Genomic DNA, 13479 nt, shown 5'->3' on the forward strand with positions numbered 1-13479 from the left:
CTAAACATCACCAACTTGATGTATAGGTGGGGTAGGGGATGTACTCACGTCACGGAGAGTTGGTGAGATGCTAGTGATTCGACAAGACCACGTACAATAAAAAACCCCACTAAAGTGAACCTTATTAATGAAAAAATAAAAATAACACACACCTCCAACTCTCTCTCTCTCTCTCTCTCTCCAACACCTCTCTATAAAACAAAACATATATAAATAATCGATAGATATCTTTGAAGTGGAGTAAACATGGTGGTAGCCACTTGATATTGGCTCCTCTATATGTGACTAATGCTGGCTCAATATTGTATGTGACTAAAACAAAACACATATTAACAAGAGGCACACGTGCTAGAGCACTGCCCTCAAGTGGCTGAGTACTAAGCTGATGTTGTTCCCCTTTCAAAGGGCTTCCAAAATAGCAACTTTCTAGTAGCCCATAACAAGCAGTAATAAAAATCTATATGTATGTAGCCAATACTTGCTCAAATTGAAAATTGGGATCCACAGCACCAATCGCAGCTAGAGCTTGACTGTCTTCACAACACTGCTCCAACCTGCATTGATTCTCTTCATCATCACCGCTGGGTTCTTGAATGAAGACCTAAATAAAATTTTCAAGCAAGGAAACTCTCATTCTCCCCGAGGAAATAGTGACATGTATCGTGGCTTCAATAATCACTCGCGCCAATACTTGCTCAAATTGAAAATTGGGATCCACAGCACCAATCGCAGCTAGAGCTTGACTGTCTTCACAACACTGCTCCAACTTGCATTGATTCTCTTCATCATCACCGCTGGGTTCTGTTGGGGGTAAAGGCACATTGCCAACCCTTAATTAAAGAATTAAAGATAGGACACCTATGACTGTCTTAAGACAGTCACAGGGTAAACCTAATCCTAATAAAAACATAAGTGAGTTTGTGGTGTGGCTCACTATCACTTCACACCCGCACTAGAGTGTCACTCTCTTACTCTCTCTCCCTTCCTCTTCTCTTCCCCCTCTCAACTGGTATCAGAGCCTATCAAGCCTTCTCTCCCTCTACCTCATCCGTACCGTACGGACGTACGGACAGATCCGTACGGCCGTACGGACCAGGGCGCAGAGCCGTACGGCGGCGCGTTTTCGAGGGAAATACGGCGGTCACGGGCTGCAGGACTTCTGCGCGGTGCATTTTCGCGGGTCACCTCCAAGTGTATCGCATTTCGTACGGCAGATCTGCAGGCTTTTCGTTGCGGGCGTGGGCGTCATCAACCTACTGTAGTACAGCAGCATAGCTGCTGTGTTTTCTGCAGCAGTTCATACATCAGCTGTACTGACAGTCCGTACAGCCGTACGGACTGCCGTACAACTTTGTACGGTTGGCGTCGACATTAGCTGGGTATAGCTGGGTACAGAAGTACAACAGCTTTTCTTTGCTGCAAAAATCTCGTTTTTTTTTGGGGGGAAGTGTGCACCTATAGTACACAGGTACTCTGCAGGGACAAAAGTACAGCAGGTACTTTGCAGTGGTGGTGTTTGTGCAGTTACTTGTCATTCAGGAAGGTCAGATGCTTGTTTTGCAGAAGCTTCTATGCATTTACTGAGTGCAATTCTCAGTTTTGGGTGACCATTTCAAAGGGCTTTTGCCTGGATGTGTTTGCAGTATATGCCTTGAGGCACTGTGTAGCCAGGGAGCACACATTTGCTTTATTTCTGCAGTGCATTTGGTGACATTTGTTGCAGGTCACATTCTTTGTACGCACTTTGAAAATCTCAGTTGAGCCACGCTTGGTCAGGGCGCATCGAGTTTACTCGGTCCCTAACTGCCCATCGTTGATAGTGCTCAAAAGATTTTCTTCTTGGTGTCTGTACGTTGTGATTTGTGTTGTTACTGAGTACACAGGGGCAGTCTATGCATTGCACATTGTCAGGTACAAGTGTCAGAGAGATTTCATATTGCATGCTACCTCAGTGTTGAGGTGTTCTCCACTTGATTCAGGTGTCAGATCAAGGGGCTTTTGCCCAGACTTTGTTTGATAGCACTTGGGTTACCGACAAAGATCTTCAGATGCATTTTCTCCCCTTGGTCTAAGGGTGATTGCTTAGGATTTATCCCATTTACTGTTGCAGGTTTTGTGATAGGCTGAAGGGTCATTTACTGTTTTTGGGGTGTTTGTCAAGTGGTTTCTGCAATTTAACTCAGTGCCATACCTCATCTGAGGTGGGAGAAGTGATCAGTACAGTCAGTACAGCAGTGTTTACAGCAGTGTTGGTGGTTTTGTCAGATGATTGTGCACTGTTAAGCACTTGTTGAGCAGCAACAGCAGTCTAAAATCACTGTTTTTATGCCTTTTTGAGCTCAGAACAGTTTGTCAGAAGATACAGTATTTGCAGGGACATTTACTGTTTTGCTGCAGATTTTACTGACAGTAAAAACAGCACCATTGAGAGTGCTTCTGGCTCTAGAATAGAGCAGGTTTTTTCTGAGAAATCAGAACTTTTATTCAGCTTTTTTACTTCCAGGGAGTCAGGTACTTTCCTCATCTGATATGGCATCAGGGGGAGGTGATTCTTCAATTCTGAACATAAAGAAACTGGAAGGAGCACACAACTATGCATTATGGGCAGAACAGTGCTTGAATGTACTTCTGTTAAAGAAGATTGCTAAGCCCATAAGGGTGAAGGGTGTCAAGCCATCTGATATGGCAGCTGATGACTGGGAAGAGCTTGATTTGTCCGCGAGGGCAGCTATCATGCTCACTATTTCAGACACTCTTGTGTTCAATGTACAGGCTGAAAAGACCTCTTATGGTCTATGGCAAAGACTAGAAGAATTATATGCCCAAAAGAGCTCAGCCAGTAAGGTTTATTGGCTGAAGAAGCTGGTTGATCTTCGCATGAAGGAAGGTACAGCTATGACCTCACACTTGAGTGAGTTCAATGCTATCTTTACACAGCTGATTGCACAGGGGTTGAACCTTGATGAGGAGTTCAAGGCTACTTTCTTGCTGTGTACCCTCCCCGAGAGTTGGGACACTTTCAAGACCACCCTGTCAAACTCGAATGCCACTCTTATTTATGCTGATGTAGAGAGCTCTCTCCTTATGGAGGAGATGAGCAGGAAGAATAATGCGGGCAGCAAGTCTTCAAATGCTTTGCAGGTACAGGACAGAGGCAGGACTCAGCAGAAGGGGAGATCTGCTAGTAAGTCCAAATCCCGCAGTCAGTCCCGTGGCAAAAAGGACATTGAATGCTTTTATTGTGGCAAGAAGGGACATGTGAAGTCGAAGTGCTTCAAGTTCATACGGGATCAGAAAGCCAAGAAGGCTGAAACAAAGGATGCAGGAAATGCAAGCAAAGGCAAAGGCAAGGCCAAGGCAGATGACTTGGATGCAGTGAATGTTGCAGCAGAGGACAGTGACAGTGACATACATGATGTTTTATGCTCTTTTGCTGTAATAGCACATGCTTTTGGTTATTGATGGCCATGACATGCACACCTGGCTCTTGGATTCAGGTGCCTCTTTTCATGTTACCCCTCATAGGGAGTGGTTTACTTCCTACACAGGTACTCATGGAGTTGTTCATCTTGGGAACAACTATGCATGTTAGATTGCAGGGATTGGCAGTATACAGATAGTATTTCCTGATGGACAGTCATTTATGCTTGATGGTGTTCGCCATGTGCCGCAAATCAAGAAAAATCTGATTAGCACTGGCTTATTTGGCTTATTAGATGACAGTGGTTACCACACCACATTTGGGGATTCCAAATGGGTGATTACTGATGGCCAGACTGCAGTGGCTGAGGGTTTTAAGAGTGATACCTTGTACCCTCTTTATGTTTCCAGTGTGGGTAATCATGTTGTTGCCATAACCGAGCTGCCAAAGGTTTCATTGTGGCATAGCCGGTTGGGACACATGTCTGTTAAAGGAATGCAAGAACTGTCACGTTTGGGTTATCTGCCGCCTCTCTCTTTTTCAGATTTGCCTACTTGTGATCATTGTATTTTTGGCAAGCATTCTGTGACTCCTCATAAGAGGAGATCTCCCCAGAATAGAGCACCACTTGATCTAGTGCACACTGATTTGTGTGAGATGCCACAGTTATCACTAGGGGGTGCAAAATATTTTATTACTTTCATTGATGATGCCACACGTAAGGTGTGGGTCTATTTCTTGAAGCATAAGAGAGATGCCCTAGATGCTTTCAAGAGGTTTGTCGCTCAGGTTGAGAATCGGACAGGTCGTAGGCTGAAATGCCTCAGATCCGATAATGGGGGTGAGTATGTGTCACATGCTTTTGTGCAGTTTTGCCAAGCTAAGGGCATCAAACAGGAACTCACAGCCCCTCATAATGCATCTCAAAATGGTGCAAGTGAGCAGATGAATCGAACTATTCAGGAGAAGGTTCGATGTATGTTGTCTTATGCTGCATTACCCCATGGCTTTTGGGCAGAAGCCGTGCAAACAGCAGTTCACATTATTAACAGGTCACCAAATAAGGCTTTGGAGTTGAAAGTGCCAGAGGAGGTGTGGTCTGGCAAGCCTCCCTCATATAAGCACTTACGTGTATTTGGCTGCGAGTGCTTTGCTCATGTACGCAAAGATCTACGCACCAAACTGGATCCAAAGTCTATCAGATGCATCTTTATGGGATATGGTGACGAAGGTGAAATGGGGTACAGGTTATGGGATCCCGTTAAACGGAAGATTATACGCAGCAATGATGTCATCTTTAAAGAAGATAGTGTACACAAGGAACCCGTGCAACCTGTGGAATACAGGAGGGTTATTTATGATGATGTTGGACAGCAAAGAATGCCCATTTATATGCAGCAGCAGCCTGCTGCAGATCACCCTGTTCAAGAGGGTATACAGGCTGAAAATCAGCCAGATAATTTTGCCAATGATGCACCACTGGATGTGCCAACAGATGGGGCTGTAGAACAGCCAGATATGGTGGTACAGCCACCCGTCATGCATGAAGAACAGGCTGGACAGTAGCCTAATCCGGAACATTTTGTGAGGAGGAGCACCCGTGCACAATGGCCTCCTGCCAGGTTTGTTCCAGGAGCCAATAATGTGGCTGATTTTATCATGCTGACAGATTGTGGTGAGCCTTCCAGCTTCAAGGAAGCTATGGGAAGAACAGAGAAAAAGAAGTGGGAGAAAGCCATGCAGTCAGAAATGGACTCCCTACTTCAGAATGATACATGGGAATTGGTGCAGTTATCTGAAGGCAGAAAAGTTTTGCCATGCAAGTGGGTTTACAAAGTCAAAGTGGATTCAAATGCTTTACCTCGGTATAAGGCCAGATTGGTTGCCAAGGGATTTAAGCAGGAGAAGGGCATTGATTTTGATGAGATCTTTTCCCCGGTAGTCAAGATGACTACTTTGAGAGCAGTGTTAGCTCTTGTTGCTCATGACGACATGGATTTATGTCAGATGGATGTGAAGACAACCTTTCTTCACGGAGATCTTCATGATGAGATCTATATGAGTCAGCCAAAGGGATATGCTGTTAAAGGGAAAGAACAGCTTGTGTGTAAGCTCAAGAGGAGCTTGTATGGACTCAAGCAGGCGCCAAGGGAATGGTACAAGAAGTTTGATGCCTTCATGCAATCCCAAGGGTATCATCGGTGTGAGACCGATCATTGCTTGTACACCAAATGGGCAAAGGATGGCAGTTTGATGCTACTCATTCTATATGTGGATGACATGCTTATTGCCAGTAAATCTCAGCATGAGATTAGTGTTTTGAAGAAACAACTGCATAAGTCTTTTGACATGAAAGACCTGGGTGATGCAAATCATATTCTTGGCATGCGTATTACTCGTGACAGGTCCAAGGGACTTTTGTTTCTGTCACAGAAAGAGTATATTGACAAAGTACTGCAGAGGTTTAAAATGGAGGGGGGGAAGTCCATTAGTACCCCGTTGCCTCCACATTTAAAACTCAGCAGTAAAGACAGCCCCAGATCAGATGATGATAAGGCTGAAATGGCCAAGGTTCCGTATGCATCTGCAGTTGGATCTTTGATGTATGCCATGGTTGCCACTCGTCCGGATATTGCTTTTGCGGTGGGAGTCATCAGTAGGTATATGGCAAATCCAGGCAAGCGGCATTGGGAAGCAGTGAAAGGTGTCTTGAGGTATCTCAAAGGTACCAAAGACTTGTGCATATGCTATGGTAGGCAGGATGCATTGGTGCATGGTTTTACAGATTCAGACTATGCAGGGAATGCAGATAACCGGAAGTCTACTACCGGTTATATTTTCACATTTGCAGGAGGTGCTATATCATGGGTGTCTCGGTTGCAGAAATGCGTTGCACTGTCAACCACAGAAGCTGAATATGTTGCAGCCACTGAGGCTTGCAAGCGACTGGTGGGAGATTTGGGCATTACAGGAGATATGCCAGTTTTGCATTGTGATAGTCAGAGTGCTATCATGTTGGCAAAGAATCCGGTCTTTCATCAGAAGACCAAGCACATAGAAGTGAAATATCATTTCATCAGGGAGGTACTGGAAGACAAGCGACTTGAGCTTGTGAAAGTGCACACTGATGATAATCCTGCAGATTTGCTCACTAAGAGCTTGCCTACAGAGCAGTTTGCACATTGCCGCCACATCATGGGATTAGGATGAGACCATTCTTACTTTATGGTCTTGTATACAGTAACTGTATATTGCTGTAATTTTTATTCTTTTCTCCCCTTTAGGCACATTGGCCTTTAGGTGGGAGGTTGTTGGGGGTAAAGGCACATTGCCAACCCTTAATTAAAGAATTAAAGATAGGACACCTAATCCTAATAAAAACATAAGTGAGTTTGTGGTGTGGCTCACTATCACTTCACACCCGCACTAGAGTGTCACTCTCTTACTCTCTCTCCCTTCCTCTTCTCTTCCCCCTCTCAGGTTCTTGAATGAAGACCTGAATAAAATTTTCAAGCAAGGAAACTCTCATTCTCCCCGAGGAAATAGTGACATGTATCGTGGCTTCAATAATCACTCGCCTCCAAACAACATATCCACCACCTTCTTCATCTACCACGTCCTCGGCCTCAACTCGACCATGACCAATTCGGTGTCATCCGCCTCTGTACTCCCGTCTCCAATTTGCTTGCAAGTCCATCCCCAACGCTTGTGATAGTCACCATTCCAAGTCTCACAAAAGAGACCACTCCACTTGAAGTTGTTAGCAGCAGCATCGTAAATGTTGAAAGTAGTGTAGAGTCTAGACATCACTGGCAGTCTAACCGGAACTCTCTTACTCTCTCTCCCTTCCTCTTCTCTTCCCCCTCTCAGGTTCTTGAATGAAGACCTGAATAAAATTTTCAAGCAAGGAAACTCTCATTCTCCCCGAGGAAATAGTGACATGTATCGTGGCTTCAATAATCACTCGCCTCCAAACAACATATCCACCACCTTCTTCATCTACCACGTCCTCGGCCTCAACTCGACCATGACCAATTCGGTGTCATCCGCCTCTGTACTCCCGTCTCCAATTTGCTTGCAAGTCCATCCCCAACGCTTGTGATAGTCACCATTCCAAGTCTCACAAAAGAGACCACTCCACTTGAAGTTGTTAGCAGCAGCATCGTAAATGTTGAAAGTAGTGTAGAGTCTAGACATCACTGGCAGTCTAACCGGAACGAATGGTTGGGAGAAGGGTAGCAAAGAAGCCGACAAAATACAAGAGATTGAGCGAAGCCATGGCTAGGTCCTTGGCATTATATCGAACTATGGCTTTAAATTGTGTAATATCAAGATGCTCAAAGCATTAGATATTCAAGAAAGGCCTACACGAATCTATGCATCAGAACTATGGCTTTAAATTGTGTAATATTAAGATGCTCAAAGCATTAGATATTTATTAGACTGGAGCAATTTTGCAAAGCTTCAACAACAACTACGATTAAGAGTTCTGTGTGCCGGGGATAGCTGCCCCAAGTGAAGCTCACCATCACTCAAACGGAGTTTGAAACTAGGGGTAACACCTCCGTGTCCAGCTGTTAGCAAAATGGCTGCCAATCTGTGGAAAACAAGGTGGGGATCCCACTATGGCCCTGCCTTTTGGAGTGTAATTATAAGTCCAAGTTTAAGTAGCTCGATAACTATTTCGAATAACTTGTGAAAGGAAACGATACGTGTAAATTGGAAGGAAAGGAAAAGAGAAAAAGCAAGTGAAGGTAAAGAATATCACGAAAGGTAGATGACTGAAAGAGAGGAGAGAAAAGAGGTGAAAAGGTGGATTCATCCCAAAACTTTGAGAGCCTTCTCACGTCCAACCCATCGGCATTAGGGACGAAGGACTGGTGAAAGATTATGGATCGCCTTGTAGACTTAGGACTCCAAGTTTTTGGCTACCAATGCCTCGACAAAAACTACACGTTCAATAATCATATAGCCTACATCGCAGGACCTCTTCCATATACAGAAGTCACTAACGAAGTTATCATACGCTTCGAAGCCACTCAGTCGACTCTAGAGTCTAGATGCTGGAGGATGCGGCTGCAGTGACTTCTTTTTTTTTTTGGGGGTGCAAATAGGACTGCGGAGACTATATTGAGTTTGGAGTCCAAACTGGTGTGGAATGCTTGATAGAAATGTGATGGATTGTATGCGTTACTAACCTTACCGATACGTTCAGAATTTGCGCAGCAGTCACAACTGCAATTGGAGCCGCAGCAGCATCACATTCAACGTGTTCCTTGACACCATCTTGGCTAAGATAAAGCACATTGCAAGCGGTGCACCAAAGATTTAGTCTATTGTGCTCGCGGATTCGTTTATTATCGTTGTGTAGGGGCACATATTCAGCCCTATCGATAAGAGGACGAGAGAGCGAGAGCAAGATCTAAACGGGTACAATGACCACATACCTGCAGTGTCCAAAGATTTGAGATCTGCCCAAGCTCCACTGCAAATGATACCGCCCTTGATAGCTAATTGATCACCTCTCTCGCCTGCTCTTCACCACAGCTTCAACAATCTTAACAATGATCCTCGGGATTGAGCTCTCCCTCCTCAGTCTCGAGCCTAGGAAACAAAGAAACAATTCGGTATTGATGTCCATCTTCTTGCATTCAACGTATTCTTGAATCTGAGCCTTTTTCTTTGTAACCGAAGGAAGGTGGGAGCGATGGAAGAGGAGGCAAGCCTGGAGCAAGAGTGCATTTGCAATGTGCCACGTCGCATAGCCCTTTGAGTGCCACGTGGCACCTTTGAAATAAGGAAGGAAGTTTAGATAGATAGATAATAGATATGGAGCAACCTTGGCAACCCCAACAAACAAGCAGGTACCTCGTTAGCATACTGGACAGACCATGCCATTGAATATAATGAAAAACTCTCTCTTACACTTAAGTTAACAGAGGTAACTCATTCGTAGAGTGCACAGACCATTCCATCGCACATAATGAAAAAGTAACACTTAACCTACAATCACATTCCAAAAGGCACGGCCTTATTGCGATCCCTACCTTGTCTTTATAGTCCTTTCATTTTCCCTTTGATACTCTCTGTAATGCAGCAGGGATACACATCCAAACAAACGATACTATTCCGTGCTATGCATAACATAAGCCCACGGATGTAGCAAACAGAGGCCGACTGTTTTCTTCCTTTCCCTTCATGATCTTTCTCCACCTTGCTTAGACGGCATTCACACATCAGCTTTGCTCCACTTCACCCCCCAAGAAAACTCAAATTTATTTGCAGAGTGTGTGTAGACAGCAAAGCAGAGCTATTTCACAGTTGATGGATTCTCCAGTATTAATGAGACAGATTTCTTACTTACTGTACCCTCCAAATCATGTGTCTTCTCACTCCCTTGCAGAAATTCTGCACCTTCACTGTAGAGGCTTGACATACTACTGCTGACCGGTAAGGAGCATCACCCCCCACAGATGGCTTACATCATTCCAAAAAGGGTGCTGCCTGTTGAAGAGGATGTTATTAGTGACGAGGAATTATATAGGCTTCTTCTTGCCAATATAGCCCAGCTGCTTCAGTGTCGAAGGTGTATAACGCTTCAATGGTGTTCTTCCTTTCTCAGCTTTGCCTAAAGATTTCCTGATCCACGGTTGAAGGTGCAGAAGGCTTCAATGGTTTGTGAGATTGCCTGTCTTCTTCCCCCTTCCTCAAATTTGCCAGGAGAGACTGAATATAGCTGGGTCACTACTGATAGTTCCCTGCTCCATGGTTGAAGGTGCATAAGGCTTCAATGGCTTATCCAGGTGAGATTGCCTGTGTTTTCTTCCTCTCCTTCCTCAAATTTGCCGGGAGAGACTGAATATAGCTGCGTTACTACTGAAGGGGGAGGACTCCAAAAGAAGACTCAAATGGATTCCAAAGAGACTGCGATTGCGGAGGGACGTAACGAGCTCCGGTCCCTGCAAGGACGAGGGGCGGTTGCTGCGGTGCAATGGAAGCAGAGGGAGCAGCATGAGGGAGAGGAAGAGAAAGAGGAGGAGAAGCAGACGCAGAGGTTCCATCAAAGCAAGCAGAAGCTTGCTCCCCTCCTGCAGATGTCTTCGCAAGAGGAAGAGGAGGAGCAGCAAATGCATCTGCTGATGGCGAGGAAGAACATGGCGGTGCTTTTGCTCGTGCATCTTCAGCAGCAATCCTCTCTTGCATCTTCAACAACATAGCCGACTTCGAGAGCACGCCCAGCGCTGTCACCCTTGACGAAGACGATGATGCGATCGCTTCCCCTTTCCTGTACAGGCCCAGTGATGGTAGCTGATACGGCTCGCCGCATTGCCATAGCCTGCCTCTTCCTCCCTGCTGTTCCTGCTCTGCATTGTCGCCTTCTCTTGGTGATCGCTGCTGGTTTTGCTCCTCCGACGACTGCTCTTCTTCCCTGCCCGATTTGTTCGTCGGCAGTGATCCCAGCTGTGGTGGTTGCAACCAGTTCAGAAAATTGCATAGGTTGATCTTCGCCCTGTATTCCAGAGTCGATTTTCCCGCTCCTCCGTCGTTGAGCACGCCTGATTGAAACGGTCAAGGCTTCAGTTGCAAGTTCGTCTTCCTAGGATTCTTGCGCTAAAGCTAGTAACAACTGAAACCTATCACGATGAAGAGCTTCGCAATGCCTATTTGTTATGTGTGCATTTATGCAATCAACGAGGAAATCGAGCTGACATGAATACTCAGAAACGAGATCAAAGTAGGAAGATTAAGCACCGAGTTGCGGAAGATTGCTTGTAAAACATCGTCCCATCTGTACATCCCAGCGAGCGTTCGGATGATGCCTGCACTTCCCATCGACAATCTCTGTCACGACAATTCGGACGAAATTCGACATGCTGTCATGACAAGCCGTATGGATGGAATGCATACCTTCTAAGTCCTCGAAACTTTGAAATTCCTCTGGAAAAACCGCTGCTCTTCCTGCGTAGTCCATGTTCGCCAGAGTTATGATTTGATCATCCGACATACGATTGCACGGAAAATTACGACAATCCTACCTCCTTAGCGAAGCGAGGTAATCTTCTCTCGACACATTTTGCATCTCCTCGATATCCCTGGAATAATCGCTTACCTGCACATACGATGAACTCTCTTATTCCTGAACTCCCTTCCGGAACGTTCCACTCTTCGGCACATTGTTGCCTTGTGAGATCAAAAAAATTCTTACAGGGAAGTTGATGAGGGTCCCTGGTCCCCAATACTTGAGAGCAGCGAGGTCGTACGCTCTGGCTGCTGCTTCTTCGTCGTCATAGGCACCTGCAACGTTCGTTTGCGAGCAATGCATCATTCAAGGCACAGAAACTTGCGATCGCTGCAGAATGATATCAAGTTCGAAATGTTCTTACCGAGATAAACTGCCCCAAGAATAGTCGTTTGATGCATTAAAACCGGCCGAACAAGAACTTTGATCAGTAGCAAGAAGGTTGCACAAATTTATATCACGATTACGCATGATACACAGTGGAGCATTCGATAAAAATGGGACAACTCCTCGAACCACAGACAGGTCGTACCTTGCTTGCCCTTCTTGTTTTGGTTCTGATTCCAGGTGCTCTTGTCCCAAAGGTGAGCTTCGTATCGACCAGTCCAACGGTGCCTGGCAAGGAAGGATTGGTAAGGAATGCAACTGGCAGACAAGCGCAAAAGCATTTTCTGTTCTTCGAGATGAAGTTATGGCGCACCTGGTAACGCCTCTGTAAATGGAACTTCGTTTGCCTGCGGCACAGGGCGGCATTTTGCTGATCCTTTCCTTGGCAGTCGATCCTCTTGCACGCTTCGTTCCTCGTTGCTGTTGATCCCCCCCTCCTCCTCCTCCTCCTCCTCCTCCTCCTCCTCCTCCTCCTGCTGCTGCTGCTGCTCTTCCTTGTATTCCTCTTTCCTGATCAGCACAGGGCTGCCTTTTTTGCTGCTCCTCTTCATCCTCTTCCTCTTCCTCCTCCTCCGCCGCCGCCTCCTCCTCCTCCTCCTCCTCCTCCTCCTCCACAATCACAGTTTGGTTGGGAGGAACAGCCAAAGCTGCAGCTGCAGCTGCAGCATCTTCTTCTTTTGTGACGACGTTCACACCGTCCATTTTCGGTGCTCTTATCGCAGATCCTCTTGGCTGAAAGCAATGCGAACAGATTTCCAAGTCTCCAAAACTTGGATATCTGAAACGCTGAAGGTGTGAGAGAGGTGGTGCGCAAGTCAAATGGTTGTGGTTTTTTTGCTGTGTTTGTGAAGATCTAAGTCTCTCTTCGAAACGGTTAGTTTCTCTTCGAAACGGCTAGTTTCTAGCCAACGGCTCTGTTAACCTTACACGTAAGGTCCGAGTTTCAACCTTCGCGTTGACCACAAAGCTTGATTCTGGAGCCGCATTGCCGGCCGTCGACGGTTTGGGGAGGCGGGCGCCCACATGGTAGGAATCGGACGGTGCACCCCAGGTGTATCCGGTACCCATTCCTCGGAGGAAAGGTGGGCACCCTCGGTGGCCGGGGCCCGGTCTCCTGCCTTTTTGCCTTTTCGACCGCTTGGAATCAACAACCGGAGTCGCATTCCCGACCGTCGACAATTGGGGGATGGTAGGAATCAGACGGTGCACCCCACCATCGAAACTCCATTCGGATGGTACACGAACAATGCCTTTCTTGGACGTAGGATCGAAGTTTTAGATCGAATGGCCTTGTATGATCTTTATTTTTGGCCCATTAGATCAGATTTCGATCTAACGGCGATGGTTGTCGCGCGGCGGGTGGGCGGTTGAGCAATAAAGGCTTCATCCTTGGGTTGTATGTTTAGTCGGTCAAAACTGACCGGTTGACGGAAATGTCAAGAAGCTCGATAATGCAAAGCTCTAATCAAAGACAAAACTAGACACATGAAATGGAGACCTAACTTAGCAAGACAGACACCACCAGTCACCAAGTCTCTAGAGAAGAGGATGCTAAAGCAACAAACCAAGTAGCTAGAGAGGGAGGACAAAGAAAATGAGTAGCATCAACCAGGGGAGGGGAGACACCATGGCTGATAGCTCCCTAGCAAAA

The 13479-nt window shown here is 46.0% G+C and overlaps 1 protein-coding gene across 2 annotated transcripts; it reads right to left on the minus strand.

Annotated features, from left to right (window-relative positions):
• Positions 1–8946: 8946 nt before the first annotated feature.
• On the minus strand, positions 8947–12250 carry LOC147902791 (AP2-like ethylene-responsive transcription factor At2g41710). Of its 2 annotated transcripts, XR_015540883.1 has the most exons (8): positions 12142–12250; positions 11965–12056; positions 11628–11716; positions 11458–11531; positions 11330–11380; positions 11174–11241; positions 9469–10977; positions 8947–9260 (listed from the first exon to the last, which is right to left on the minus strand). XR_015540883.1 is itself a non-coding variant. In XM_087373588.1 (7 exons), exons 1-7 carry the CDS (start codon positions 12192–12194, stop codon positions 10295–10297), a joined length of 1110 nt encoding a protein of 369 aa, XP_087229714.1. In that variant the 5' UTR covers positions 12195–12250; the 3' UTR covers positions 9373–10294. The 2 variants fall into 2 exon arrangements, 1 of the variants encoding a protein (XP_087229714.1); XM_087373588.1 differs by lacking the exon at positions 8947–9260 and having other exon boundaries at positions 9373–10977.
• Positions 12251–13479: the final 1229 nt, after the last annotated feature.

This window comes from Dipteris shenzhenensis, chromosome 4 (assembly GCF_047967505.1).
Source record: "Dipteris shenzhenensis isolate YYH24624 ecotype China chromosome 4, Dip_SZ_1.0, whole genome shotgun sequence".
Lineage (NCBI taxonomy): Eukaryota > Viridiplantae > Streptophyta > Polypodiopsida > Gleicheniales > Dipteridaceae > Dipteris > Dipteris shenzhenensis.

Excerpts from the sequence above, each read along its gene's own strand:
- LOC147902791 (XM_087373588.1), bottom strand. The coding sequence starts at position 12,194 with ATGCCGCCCTGTGCCGCAGGCAAACGAAGTTCCATTTACAGAGGCGTT. Across the intron at positions 11,381-11,457 it reads TACCTCGCTTCGCTAAGGAG|GAAGAGCAGCGGTTTTTCCA; the intron begins GTAGGATTGTCG and ends TGGACTACGCAG. Across the intron at positions 11,242-11,329 it reads AAGTTTCGAGGACTTAGAAG|GCATCATCCGAACGCTCGCT; the intron begins GTATGCATTCCA and ends TGGGAAGTGCAG.